Raw genomic sequence first — 14,639 nt, forward strand, 5'->3', positions numbered from 1 at the left:
TTCCCCCGAAAACCATGGGAGAATTGCAGCCCCATTCATTCCTATGGGGCCATGCACACGACCGTGGTTTCCACGGTCCGTGCATCGTCCAGGCTCATAGCAAATAATGGCCACGGCCATGTGCATGGCCCACGATTTGCCGCCCCCGGTCGACCCGAAAATCACGGCTGTGCACATGGCTACGGTAGTGTGCATGAGGCAGATAAGTGATAAGATCAGTGAGGGTCCGACCACTGGGAAACCCAAAGACAACCAGTTTCCATCAGTGCTTCAGTGCTATAGACTTTGGATGGAGAGGTAGGACCGCTTCTCCCTTCAACTCCTGGTCAGTGGTTGGAAAAATTCCATTGAAATGTATTAAAGAGTGGAAAGCCAATCAGAATTCAGCTCTCATATTAACAAAGCTATTTAGAACATGAGAGCAGTGATCTGATTGGTTACTACGAGTAAAAGCTTGCACTCATTTTAATAGATGAGGTTCAATAATCTATAACCGACAAGTTTCCTCTTACATTCCATCCCACCTTAAAACAGTGAACGTGACTCCCTTCCACTCTGCCCTCCCCCGCCATACTGTTCCCGTTCCCATTCCCTTTCTAGCACCAGTCCCGGCACACAGTATCCTCTCCCTCCTGTACATCATCAGCTCCGGTTCCTGACATCGACTAGTACCACCTTAACAACACCCGGCGCTCTGCGGACCGCGGTCACATGACACGGCGCCGCCATTTTGTCTTAGGAGTGAAGTGTGAGGTAAAAAGAGAGAAGAAGGCAGAGAAACCGGAAAGGAAGAGGGGAGGAAAACATAGAGAGCCGCGCGGTCAAGGACTCCTGCTGCTGCCGCTCTGTCTGTCAATATCACCTGTCAGGGAAGTCTCGTAGCAGGGTGACCCAGTAGCAGGCGGGCTGAGTGGCGGTGAACGTTGCTGGAGGAGCCGGCAGTGACAGGATCTCTGTATCTTTAGGCCCGGCCCGGAGTGTCAGCGCGGAGAATGTCGGGTCAGTCCATCACAGACCGGATCACGGCGGCCCAGCACAGTGTCACCGGCTCGGCCGTCGCTAAAGCCGTGTGTAAGGCTACCACCCATGAAGTGATGGGGCCCAAGAAGAAGCACTTAGACTGTAAGTGAGGTATACATTATATATAGATCTTCATGTACAACATCTCCTGTCACATATACGTGATATATATTGTATGTGCAGCCATATCATGTACTCACTATAAATAACGTATCTGTATATTCATATGTACAAAATACTGAGCACAGGACGAGCCCCGATCTACAATCAATTGTATTCTATATACAAGTGTATCACTATATGTCCGTGCCTGTATGTTGTGTACAGTGATGTATACGATATATATATATATGTTCTGTATACTCCTTTATCACTGTATGTCCCTGCCTGTGTATATTGTGTGTACAGTGATAGATATAATTAGTATTCTGTATGCTCGTCTGTTGTATGTCCCTACCTGTGTATATTGTATACACAGTGTATACATGATATATAGTGTCCCGTATCAGTATATGCTACCTGTGTATAGTGCATACAGTGACATTTATGTATATGGTGTTCTGTATACTCCCTGAGTATGTATGGTGTGTACAGTGATGTATGTGTGTATATATATATATATATATATTACATACACACAGTATGTGGTGTTCTGTGTAAACTCCTGTATAGATAATCTATACCTGTTTATATGGTGTGTACTGATGGCAGACGGGGGCTCTGATGCAGCTACTGGTGGGAGATGGGGGGCTGCTGTGTTGATTACCGGGGGGGGTGTAAGCTGCACATTGTATATACAGTGAGGTATTCAGCTTAGTACATGATGAATTATAATTTAGTGTTTGCACCACTTGGTATTTCAGATCTGTATGAACATTAATGTATCCGTATCCTCGTATTTGGTGTGTGCTAATTAACGATTGTGTTTATGGGGGGGGGGGGGCTGCTCATACAGCTGTCTGTTTGTGAACATGCGGGGATGTTCTTTTACCCAAAAATGTTGGAAAAATCTGCTGCGGGAACATGGCAGATGTGCCATGTGTGAACGTACCCTTAGGGTTAATGCACATGATGCGTATTGCGTGCGGTAATACAGTACCAGCACAGTCAATGAGATTCCGGGTAATCTGATTTCCACGTTGCGTTTTTTTTCGGGACGTGAATTGACCCGCGGTGCGTATTTTGGAAACCGCCGTATGTCCATTTATCTTGTGAATTCTATACCTATAGTTCTACAGAAATCTGCATGGAAACACTGCAATATGCGCAGCAAAACTTAAAAACGCATAAAAACCGCACCTTCAGGTGTTTTTTTTTCCCTGCAAATTTCTTGCGGTTTTGCTGCATGTTTTCCGCCACAAAGTATGCAATATGTGCATGTATCCTTAGGGTATGTTCACACACAGTTTTCAGGCATATTTCGGGGTGAAAATGCCTCGAAATATGCCTTGCTTAAACTCCTACAAACATCTGCCCATTGAATTCAAAACAGTGTTTAGTTCAGACGGGGTGTTTTTTTTCCCGCTGCTGTTTAAAAAAAAAAATGGCGCTTCAAAAGACACCCCGTAAAAAGGAGCATGTCTCTTCTTGAGCTGTTTTTCCATTGTCAATGGAAAAACGGCTAAAAAAACAACCCGTTGTAGGCTACAAAAACAGCTGAAAATCAGGCGTCTTTTCCCCTTGAAAGCAGCTCTGTCATTTTCAGCCGTTTTTTATTTTGTGTGTGAACATACCCTTAGGCCTCATGCACACGACCGTAACAACTCCCGTTATTACGGGTCGTAATTACGACCCGTAATAACGGGCTCATAGACTTCTATTGGCCACGGGTACCTTCCCGCTTTCTTACGGGAAGGTGCCCGTGCCGTTAAAAAAGATAGAACATGTCCTATTTCAGGCCGTAATAACGGCACGGACAGTCCATAGAAGTCTATGGAGCTCCTGTAATGACGGGTGACTACGTGTGTGCACCCGTCATTACGGCAGCGTTGCTAAGCGACGTCAGTAAATAGTCACTGTCCAGGGAGCTGAAAGAGTTAACTGATCGGCAGTAACTCTTTCAGCACCCTGGACAGTGACTACCGATCAGAATAAAGAGCAACCTGTAAAAAATAAAAATAAAAGACGTTCATACTTACCGAGAACTTCCTGCTTCCTCCAGTCCGGTCTCCCGGCCGTTGCCTTGGTGACGCGTCCCTCTCGACATCCGGCCCGACGTCCTGGCCAAACCTGGATGACGTTTCAGCCCATGTGACCGCTGCAGCCAATCACAGGTCAATCACAGGCTGCAGCGGTCACATGGACTGCCGCGTCATCCAGGGATGTCGGGCTGGATGTGAAGAGAGGGACGAGTCACCAAGACAACGGCCGGGTAAGTATGAATTTCTTTTACTTTTACTGCGGAAAGGGCTATCCCTTCTCTCTATCCTGCACTGATAGAGAGAAGGGGCTGCCGATTAGTGCAGTGCTATTTTGCCGCCAAAAACGTGCCCGTAAATACGGGTGGAATAAGGGTGACACCGGACCCATATTTACGGGCACGGGTCCGTAAATACTGGTGCAAAACGGGTCGAATACGTGTGACACCGGACCCGTATTTACGCCAGTATTTACAGGTGGGAAAAAATACGGTCGTGTGCATGAGGCCTAAGGTCTCATACACACGACCGTAGCCATGTGCACGGCCGTATTTTCAGGGCGGCCGGCAACGGAGTATCACCCACGAGCCTTCCGCAAATCGCGGGCTGTGCACATGGCCGCGTCCATTATTTTCTATGAGCCTGGACCGCAGAACACGGCCGTAATAAGACATGTCTGTTCTTTCTGCGGTCCGGACTCCTGGGCCGTGCATGGACTGTGGAAACCATGGTTGTGTGCATGTATCCCCATAGAATTGAATGGGGCCGCAATTCTCCCGGGGATTTTCGGGGGAATTGCGGCTGCAAAAGCAAGAGGAGTCCTGGTAATTTATCATTAGTATTTGCCACCAAAAGTTTTAAGGCCAGTTTCACACAAATGTAATATGGGCCCCATGTCTAATGACCCAAACTAAGAGAATCCTGGGGATCTATACTGCTACAAGTTTGGGTCATTAGACCTGTGATCAGGACAAGATTTGCAGCAGATCTGAGGGTAAGTTCACACAGGGCATATTCGCTGCAGAATTTCCGTCCTGATTTTCCTAGCGGAAGTTCAGCTTCGTGTTACCGTAGGAGCAAAGTGGATGAGATCTGAACAATTATAAGTTACCTGCTGTGGAAAAAATCTGCAGAAAAGAAGTGCGGTAATTTGCCTGCGGTGCGATCCTCAATCTGCAACATGTCAATTTCTGTTGCGAAAACACTGCAGAGTTCCTACACCGAAAATCTGGTCAAAAATTCTCCAGTATTTACCCCCTTTTGAACTTAGACCTAATGCACACTGGAGTTGTCATCCGCATTGTGTTGCACCTGCTACTAGCCACGAATATCAGGGGATGTCTAGTATTTAAAAAAAAAACAAAAAAAAACACCATGCTATGCAAAGAAAAATCGGCCAGGTCCAGTGGGCATCAAGGGCTCAGGAGTAGTGCAAAATTAGTAAGGTGAGTATGTCACAAACTTTATTATTTTCACTTTTTAAAGGGGGTTCTTCAGAATTTGAAGACTAAGGTCTGGTATTGGTGTTTTGCCCCTTTCACTTAAAAGGGGATGAGCTGCAACACCAGGCACAGCCCATGGACAGATGTGTCGCTGTTTCTGGGGGAATTTTTTTCTAATTCTGGCTAATCCCTTGGTGCGCAGGCATTTTTCGTTCTTTCCTCCCGACATTCCAAAAGCTATAACTTTTATATATTTATTTTTTTCGTCAACATAGCCGTATCTATGAAATGTACTGAATAATTTAGTTGTAAACTGAAAAAAAATAAAAAATGATTCCTCCATTGTTTTTTAGGTTTCATTTTTACCACATATCAACTTTATTCTGGGGGTCAATGCGATTACAGCAATACCAAATTTATATAGTTTGTTTTATGTTTTACCACTTTTTACTAAGAAAACCTATTTATGTTTTGTGGTGCCATATTCTGAGAGCCGTCACTTCTTTTATTTTTCTGTCGATTTGAGCGGTGTGGGGGCTTGGCTTCTGCGGATCAAATTTTTAGTTTTTTATTAGTTTCATTTTGAGGTACATGCGACATTTTGTTAATTTTTTCGGGGAGCTAACGTAACCAAAGAACTGCAATTTTGGTAGTTTATTTTTATAACGGCGTTTATTGTGAAGGTAAATGGGTTAGGGCTTTAACGGATACGGCAATCCCATTATGTTAATTTTCGTTTAATTTCTTACATTAGTAATTTTAAGAGGTGTGCGTGCGTGCGTTTTTTTTATAAGTCGTCGTCGTCACCCCCCCCCCCCCACCCGGAAACTTGAACAGGCGATCATTTGATCACCGGTACCTTACACTGCAGTACTGATCCATTTGTGTATAGTACTTTTAATCGACTCCTATTAAACTCTGCCTTGGGCAGTGCTTAATATGAGCAGAAAGAAGGCAGACCTAAGGGCCTTCACTAGGCCTCCAGGCTGCCATGACAACCATCGACACCCCACGATCCCATCATGGGGACATAACTTAAATCCTGGCCTTCAACCACTTAGATGCTGTGGGAAATAGCAACGGCAGCATCTAAGTTGTTAAGGGCGAGTGTTTGCATCTGCAAAAAAACGGACCGTATTTTATACATTTCAGTTCCGTGTGCTTTCCATGTGACATCAGTGTTCCTGTTTTGCTTTTTGTTTTAAAAATTTCTTAAGCGACTGGTTTGTGAAAAACACGGACAGCACACAGATGTCATCCGTGTGCTGTCCGTGTTTTTCACACACACATTGACTTCAATGGGCGACACGGTCCGCCAAAACGTTCGTTGCGTGAAAAACCACGGATATGTGAATAGCCCCATTGAATTGTATAGGTCCGTGTGCTGTCAGATATGTCAACGGACAGCACACGAACGTAGAATACGCTCATCTGAATAAGGCCTAAGACAGTACAGCACATATGCGGGCATTCACACTGGCAATCAGGACCACAGTGCACGGGCTTCCCTTGTGCGTTTAGGATGGGGCATGCTTGGTTTTAGGAAGGAAAAATTGAGAAACTCCTCCTTGTCCTGCTTGAAGATGTCCTGACGGGGGTTGTTGGGGTATTTCACTGGGCTTTTTCTAATGACGTACACTATTGCTAATTATTTTCAGCGGCTGACATGGATGTTTTCAGTGCTTTTACGTCAATTTGAATTATTGTAGTGGCAATTCTCCTTTTTAAGCCTAGAGAACCATTTTGTCTAAATTAGAAAAGCCCTTTGAATTATGACATACCTTAGAAAGGCCCTTTGCTCTGGCTAATGAATCCCCCTTTTCTAACTCTGGAGCACCCGACAAGTACATGCATTACACGGACGGCAGGTCAATTCAATAGGAACTGTGCAATGCTTCATTTCCCCTGTAGTAAAATAAAACCGACAACCCTTTGAAATCCGCATTGTATACTGTTATAACTGAGTACAATTCCATTCCTTCATTAGAATATCTGATGGTACAGAATTTCTTCTAGTTCTGCTCTTGTTTGGCATTGCAAAATCTGGGTTCTCCGAGATATATCCGCTTATAAGACTTCTCTTAATAAATATAAAAAATAAAAAAATCGCAATGGTATAATATATTAATCATTTTAACGTGTCTTTCTGCAGGCTCTCTATCTGTACAAATTAATTTTATATGCATTATCAGATATTCTGGGTTACCATAAGGTCATTGTAATTGTAAAGACATAATAATAATAATAATAATAATAATAATAAAAATATATATATATATAAGATATTTTTATTTTTTTTTTTTTCAGATCTTATCCAATGTACAAATGAAATGAATGTGAACATACCACAGCTTGCTGACACCCTCTTTGAACGGACTGCCAATGGTAGCTGGGTTGTAGTATTCAAAGCCCTTATCACAACACATCACCTTATGATGTATGGTAATGAGGTAAGATTACTCAGTGTGTTTGTATTGCTTTGCTATAAAAGAATGCTAGATTCTATAGTGTTATGAATAGTATGGTGAAAACGCCCTAAAAAAGAACAGAAGAAAAATGTCAGTCTTTTGCACCACCTTGACACAAAAATAGATTTAAAGGCAATGTGTTGCCAGAAAAACATGTTTTTTTTTTTAAATTAAACATTTAGTGTGTGGGTGATTAAACATTGTTCAAATTTTTTTTATTTTTTTCACGAGTCAGGAAATATTATAAATTGGATTCAAATTTATAGTATTTACCATTTCTGGTCACTAGATGGAGCCATTCCCAAAAGAATGTGGTAAAGCAACCACATAGCTTTTCTGCTGCAAAATTGGGTAAAAAGCCCTCGCTCTAGTGAGCTCTCAGCATCCCCCCCTCCTTTATCCTGGCTAGTGCCGGGATAAACGAGGGGTTTGAACGGTGTAACCTCCTACACTGTGTGTCGCCATTTTTTGAGCTAACACACAGTGTAGTAGGTTTACATACAGTAGTAAACACACACAAACACGAACATACATTGAAATCTCTTACCTGCTCCTGCCGCCGCGGCTCCCTCCGGCCCGTCCGCTCCGTCTGCTGCCGCTGGTCCAAGTGCACAAGTCCGGAAGCCGCGACCGGAAGTAGTAATATTACTGTCCGGCCGCGACTTCCGGTCCACAGGAAAATGGCGCCGGACGGCGCCAATTTCAAATTGGACTGTGTGGGAGCGGCGCATGCGCAGTTCCCACACAGACGCCGTACACACAAGCGAATGGGACGGGAGCCGTTCGCAGTCCCTATGGGACTGTGGCTGCCGTATTCCATGTCTGTATGTGTCGTTAATCGACACACACAGAAATGGAACAAAAAATGTCAGCCCCCATAGGGAAGAAAAAGTGTAAAAATAAGAAAAAGTAAAACACAAACACACAAATAAATATAAACGTTTTTAATAAAGCACTAACATCTTGAACATATGAATTTTTTTTTTGTGATGACACTGTTCCTTTAAACATTTTATTTTCTTCCCTTGAAAACAATGTCTACCAGATCCACTGTTGTAACATCTTCCATTCTCCGTTGCGGTATCACTATGTTCCACCAGGCCGTGCTAGTATTGCGAGTAAAGCATCAGATTCGCCGCAGGAGATCAGTGAGCCAGATGTGTAACGTGTTCATGCTAGTACACAATAATAATCAATGGCCTGCAAATATTTAGCCCGCGCTTTGCCAATGGAAGACAAAAGATTGTTTTTTAAATAATTACTGTGGAAATAATATTTTTTTTCATCGCATCTATTGCTATTCGCAATAATTTTTTTCTCTATTTGTCTTTCCTTTAAGCGGTTTATTCAGTATCTTGCATCCAGAAATACATTATTCAACCTGAACAACTACTTAGATAAAGGTGCTATGCAAGGTAAATAAACTTTATCTGAAGGGTTTTGTGTGTCATTTATCAATATTTTCCCTTAAAACAAAGATTTACTTTTTGTAGAGGGTAAACGTCAAGTATTTTAAAGAGGCTCTGTCACCACAATATAAGTGCCCTATCTCCTACATAAGGAGATCGGCGCTGTAATGTAGGTGACAGCAGTGTTGTTTTTATTTAAAAAAAGATCTATTTTCATCACGTTATTAGCAATTTTAGCTTTATGCTAATGAGTTTCTCAATGGACAACTGGGCGTGTTTTACTATTGACCAAGTGGGCGTTGTACAGGGGAGTGTATGACGCTGACCAATCAGCATCATGCACTTCTCTCCATTCATTTAGTCAGCGCATAGAGATCCGTGCTGTCTTATACTAACACATTAACGATACTGAAGTGTTTAGACAGTGAATGGACATTCCACGGGATGTCTATTCACAATCTCTGCACTTCGTTAATGTTTCTGTGTTAGTTACAGCAGAGCAAAGCGTAATCTCGCGAGATCACTCTGTAAATGACAGGTTACAGTGAGATTACACATCACGTCATGGCTGGAGGTAATGTATATTCATTATCAGGACACTGCAGTAATGTTAGTGTTTGTGTATGTAGCTGTACATAGCGATATAACTATATCGCTATGTGCTGTATAAATGAATGGAGAGAAGTGTATGAAGCTGATTGGTCAGCATCATACACTCCTCTCCACAACACCCACTTGGTCATATAGTAAAACACGCCCAGTTGTCCATTGAGAAACTCATTAGCATAAAGCTAATATAGGTTTTTTGACGCGGGACCTTAAGGCTGGGTTCACACAGTTTTTTGCAGGCGTAAAATCTGCCTCAAAATTCTGTTTGGAATTTTGAGGCAGGTTTGGCTCTGCCTGTCCGCCATTTTTCGCCTGCGGCCATTGAGCGCCGCGGGCAAAAGATGCAGCGAAATACGCTTTCTCTGCCTCCCATTGATGTCAATGGGAGGTCAGGCGTAAACGCCCGGAGATAGGGCATGTCCCTTTTTTCCCGCGAGTATTTTTTATTTTATTTTTTTTCGCTGGAAAAAAAAGCCTCAGCCTCCCATTGAAATCAATGGGAGGCACTTTCGGACATTTTTTGGCGCGTTTTCCGGGTCATAAACTGTGTCAAAAATCTCTGGGTGAACTGACCCTAATTCTGTTTGAGGTCAGACAACTCCTTTAACCGGTTCAGGTCCGGGCTATTTTAAGCCTTCAGAACCAGACATTGTTTAGCCATTTTTAGCACGTGTTAGTTAAACAGCTATAACGGTTCTTTTCTTTGTTGGGTTAGCGATGTGATTTTTGCTATGGTTTTTTATTTATTTTTTTTTCTGTAGACAATGCAGGTTTTTTTTTTTGTTTTTTTTTTTAAAATTTTTATAAAGTTTTAAAATAATGGTAAAAAAAATATTTTTGGGATTTTATATAATATTTTTTTTTTTTCTCGTAATGTAGTTTTACCCTAAAATAGACCTTTTATTTGTGATTGTCATTGTCTACCGTAAATTTTGATATATATCACGTGTCTATTTTAGGGTAATTGCGTCTGGGCTAGCGTTACTACAATGATTGGCGGGGGGGGGCACACGTTTTTTTTTGGGTGGGTATTTTATGTGTATTTATTTATTTACATTTTTTTTTTGTTACTATGATCTGTTTCTTCTTTTACACCATGTTTTTCCACTGGGGCTGCTCAGCTCAGTAACAGAAATCAGCCCTCTTAGGCTGGGTTCACACGTGGCGGAATTTCACTTAAATTCCGCTGCGGACACTCCGCAGCGTTAATCCGCAGCGGAGCCGTTTGTCCATTGACTTACACTTTAATTTAGCAGTGTTCGTTTAGACGAGGCGTAAAATTCCGCTGCGGAGCGGAATTTGGTGTCCGCAGCATGCTCTGTCTGTTGCGGAGCAGTGGCGGACTGATGGCGGAATTTCTCCATTGACTTCAATGGAGATTCAAAGTTCCGCAATGAAGTCCGCAGCTGTCATGCACATGTTATGTGTGCTGCGGATGCGTCTTGCTTTTTTGCCATGACATTTCTTCATTCTGGCTGGACCCATGTATTTCTAGGTCTACAGCCAGACTGAGGAAGTCAATGGGGCTGCCGTAATTACGGGAGCGTTGCTAGGAGACGTCAGTAAATAGTCACTGTCCAGGGTGCTGAAAGAGTTAAGCGATCGGCAGTAACTGTTTCTGCACCCGGGACAGTGACTACCGATCCCAATATACATGTATCTGTAAAAAAAAATGAAGTTCGTACTTACCGAGAACTCCCTGCTTCTGTCTCCAGTCCGGCCTCCCAGGATGACGTTTGAGTCTAAGTGACGGCTGCAGCCAATCACAGGCCAAGCACAGGCTGCAGCGGTCACATGGACTGGCGCGTCATCCAGGGAGGTCGGGCTGGATGCCGAAAGAGGGACGCGTCACCAAGACAACGGCCGGTAAGTATGAAATTCGTTCACTTTCACTAGGGAAAGTGCTGTCCCTTCTCTCTATCCTGCACTGATAGGGAGAAGGGAAGCACTTTTCCCGCAGTCCGCAGCAGCTAGTCCGCATCAATTTTCTGCACATTTTGTGCAGATCCGCAGCCGTAATCCGCAACCCGGATTAGGTGCGGCATTGATGCGGACAGTTGCGGAGGAAATCCGCCACGTGTGGTCATGCCCTTATAGTGACTACTGTCACTAATAGGGCTGTGCTGGGTCTAGTAAGACCCAGCAACAGCCTGCCAGTAATGGCACCCGGCGATCATGTGACCAGTCACATGATCACCAGGACCAATAGAGGCTGCCTCCATTCATATACACAGAGCTTATTGAGCGCTGTGTAGAAGAGAAGATAGAAGCAGCAAAAGCTGCTTCTATCTTCTCCTCTGGGTCCCCGGCAATCACTGACTAAAACCTGTGCCATAATTAGTCTATGGCGCGGGTTTTAAGGACCCTGACCGCTAGCCGTATATACATAGCCGGCGGTCGGGAACCGGTTAATACCACCTTTTCCCTTATTTCCTAAATGTTTTTGTGGTGGTAGGTGTTAATCTGAACATGAAACGGTTTCTTTTTTTATTGAAGTTTTGAACATAATTTTAATATCCTTTTATTTTTTTTAAATCTTTTTAGGCTATGACATGTCAACCTTTATTAGGCGCTACAGCAGGTATTTGAATGAAAAAGCACTTTCATACAGACTTGTGGCAGTGGACTTCACCAAAATGAAAAGAGGGTATGGGAAAAGCATTTCATTGAGAATTTCAGAAAAATTTACTTTATTTCTAAACCTATTTTTCTGTCAATATTTTAGGATAGATGGGGTTATGAGAACTATGGCTACAGAAAAGTTATTAAAAACTCTTCCTATTATTCAGAATCAGCTAGACGCTCTACTAGATTTTGATGTAAGTACATCATCACTCTGTAACTGCAATGTCTGTTTCCCCCCCCCTTTTTGTTTTTTTTTTTTTTTTTGCTTTAACGGCTTTATATGTATTTTTATTTTAGGCAAACCCAAATGAATTAACTAATGGTGTTATAAATACTGGCTTCATGTTGCTATTCAAAGACTCAATCCGATTATTTGCTGCCTACAATGAAGGAGTTATTAATTTGTTAGGTATGTCATTCACCATTCTTTCCATCTCTCAAGTTCCAGTCCATTTTATAAATTTATTGCAGACCAGGTACTACGCAGCTTTGTAGGTTTTTCATTCGACACAGCAGCTGTTCATTTAGTTTCTGTGTTTTATCCACTTGTTCAATACTTCCTACAAGGCAGGAAGCTTCACGCAGATGGGATTTCATCGATGTTGTGTTCAGTATCTGGTCAGTTAAAGAAAACTTGTCATCCACATTATGCTGCCCTCACTGATAATGTAGTGACATGCTGATTTCAGCGGTCTGCTACTTATTTGCTTAAGTGGAGCCGCGTCTGAGAAGTTACATGCAGATTCTGGGCAGTGGCGCCAAAGACGAGTCCGGTGTATTCATGAAGTTCGGTTAGCTCCACCCACTCCACACTAGCCCCTCCCACTCCCCACTGGTTGACATAAGTCTCTTTAGGCATAGTAATAAGGAGATATCTGTCGATCAGTGGCGAGTAGACAGAGCCAACGGCAGTTCATGAACACACCGGACTTCTCACTGGCGCCGCTATCTCTGCTCTGCGTGAAGTGAGGGCATCATAATGTAAGTAACCGGTTCCCTTTATGGACAAAGACAACCCCTTTTATTGGTGGGGGTGACTCTTAAAGGGTCTTTACTGTTGGATTTCAGTTTATATTGTGATGTGAAATGAGAGCAAGCTATATGTGTTTTCACAATGTCCTCCCTTTATGTTGGCATGGGGTTACTGCATGGTTCTGTAAATTTTGAAAAGTTTCGCCTTCACAGTTGAAATCTACTCAAATGTTTTGCTGGTTCTGTTATTGGAATGTCTGTGGCTTATCTGCACTCCATAGATTCATGATTTAACCATTTAAGGTCTCATCCAGGTGGGCGTCATGTACCCGTATTCCAGATCTATACGGACGCTTGGCGGTTCTAGTGAACCGAAGATGCCGCATTATAGATCCTTATGGTGCTGTAAGTTGGGTTCAATAAGAACCGGGAGCTGGGTGGAGGTTCCTGATGTTACATCTGGATTAGGAACAGTTGAACAAGAGTACAATACACTTACACTATATGGAAAAAAGTTTTGGGACACACCTAATCATTGAATTCAGGTGTTTAATTCAGTAACGTTGCCGCAGGGGTATAAAATCAAGCACCTCGCCATGCAGTTTCCTCTACAAACATTTGTGAAAGAATGGGTGAATCCTAAAGAGCTCGCTGAATTCTAGCATGGTACTGTAATAGGATGCCACTGTTGCAACAACTCCAAAAATGTGAGTGGTATTATTGCAAAGTGGAAGCGTTTAGGAACCACAGTAACTCGGCCATGAAGTGTCAGACCACTTAAAGTTAGAGTGGGGTCACCGAGTGCTGATTCGCATAGTGCATAAAAGTAGCCAACACTGCTGATTCAATAACTACAGAATTCCAAACTACCTCTGGCATGAACGCAAAAACTGTGCGCCAGGAGCTTCATAACATGGGTTTCCATGGATGAACAGCTGCATGCCAGCCTTACATCACCTGGCACAATGCCAAGCATCCCATCGAGTGGTGTAAAGCAACCGCCACTGGATTCAGGATCAGTGGAATCGTGTTCTGTGGAGTGATCAATCACGCTTCTCTATCCGGCAGTCTGTTGGGCCAGTCTGGGTTTGGTGAATGCCAGGAGAACGTTACCTGCCTGACTTCATTGTGCCAACTGTAAAGTTTGGTGGAGGGGAGATAATGCTATGGGGTTGTTTTTCAGGGGTTGGCTTAGGCTCCTTAGTTTCAGTAAATGGAAGTCTTAATGCTTCAGCATACCAAGACATGTTGGAGAATTGTAGCTTCAAACTTTGCAGGAACAGTTTAAGATTCAGCCCTTTTCTGTTCTAGCATGATACTGCCCCAGTGCACAAAGCAAGGTCCATAAAGGCATGGTTGGGTGAGCCCTGACATCAACCCCCATCAAACCGCTTTGGAATAAACTAGAACGGAGATTGCAAACCAGGCCCTCTCGTCCAACATCAGTGTCCGACCTCTGGATAAATGGGCAAAAATTCCTGCAGACAAACCCAAAATCTTGTAGAAAGTCTTCCCAGAAGAGTAGTAGCTGTTTTAGCTTCAAAGGGGGCACCAACTCCATATTATTGCCTATGGATTTAGAATGGGATGTCATAAAAGCGCCTGCAGGTGTCTCAATACTTTTGTCCATATAGTGTGTATTCGTGTGTGTGTGTGTGTGTGTGCAGGGCCGCCATCAGGGGGGTATTAGGGGTAGTGGTGTGAGGGGCCCGGCCAAACCTAACTGAAAGGGGGGCCCGGCAACTGCCGCAACATTCTTTTGGTAGGAAAAAACGGGCCTGTAATGGGGCCCGTTTTTTTCACCAAAAGAATGTCGTGAGCTGCTGCTGCTGGTGCTGCGGGCCCCCTCCCCTCGTCATGGGGGGCTGTCAAACAGTCCGCCCGCGCGCGCGCACCCGATCGCGCGCACAAGGAAACTCCCGCGCGTGCGCACTCGCGAGCGCGCACCCACGAACG

General features: G+C 43.6%; 1 protein-coding gene across 6 annotated transcripts in view; it reads left to right on the top strand.

The window, feature by feature from the left end:
• The first annotated feature begins 509 nt into the window (after positions 1 to 509).
• Positions 510 to 14,639, top strand: part of LOC142659548 (phosphatidylinositol-binding clathrin assembly protein-like) — a 73,222-nt gene continuing 59,092 nt past the window's right edge. Inside the window, exons 1-6 of one of the 6 annotated variants that reach the window (XM_075835795.1) lie at positions 510 to 1,122; positions 6,908 to 7,050; positions 8,408 to 8,483; positions 11,631 to 11,733; positions 11,812 to 11,905; positions 12,009 to 12,120. In XM_075835795.1, coding sequence (XP_075691910.1) covers positions 993 to 1,122; positions 6,908 to 7,050; positions 8,408 to 8,483; positions 11,631 to 11,733; positions 11,812 to 11,905; positions 12,009 to 12,120 — 658 coding nt within the window. In that variant the 5' untranslated portion in view covers positions 510 to 992. Of the gene's footprint in view, positions 1,132 to 6,907; positions 7,051 to 8,407; positions 8,484 to 11,630; positions 11,734 to 11,811; positions 11,906 to 12,008; positions 12,121 to 14,639 lie in introns of all 6 variants that reach the window. The other 5 variants (XR_012850342.1, XM_075835792.1, XM_075835790.1 and 2 more) reach the window with 5 other exon arrangements.

This window comes from Rhinoderma darwinii, chromosome 8 (assembly GCF_050947455.1).
Source record: "Rhinoderma darwinii isolate aRhiDar2 chromosome 8, aRhiDar2.hap1, whole genome shotgun sequence".
NCBI classification, from domain to species: domain Eukaryota; kingdom Metazoa; phylum Chordata; class Amphibia; order Anura; family Rhinodermatidae; genus Rhinoderma; species Rhinoderma darwinii.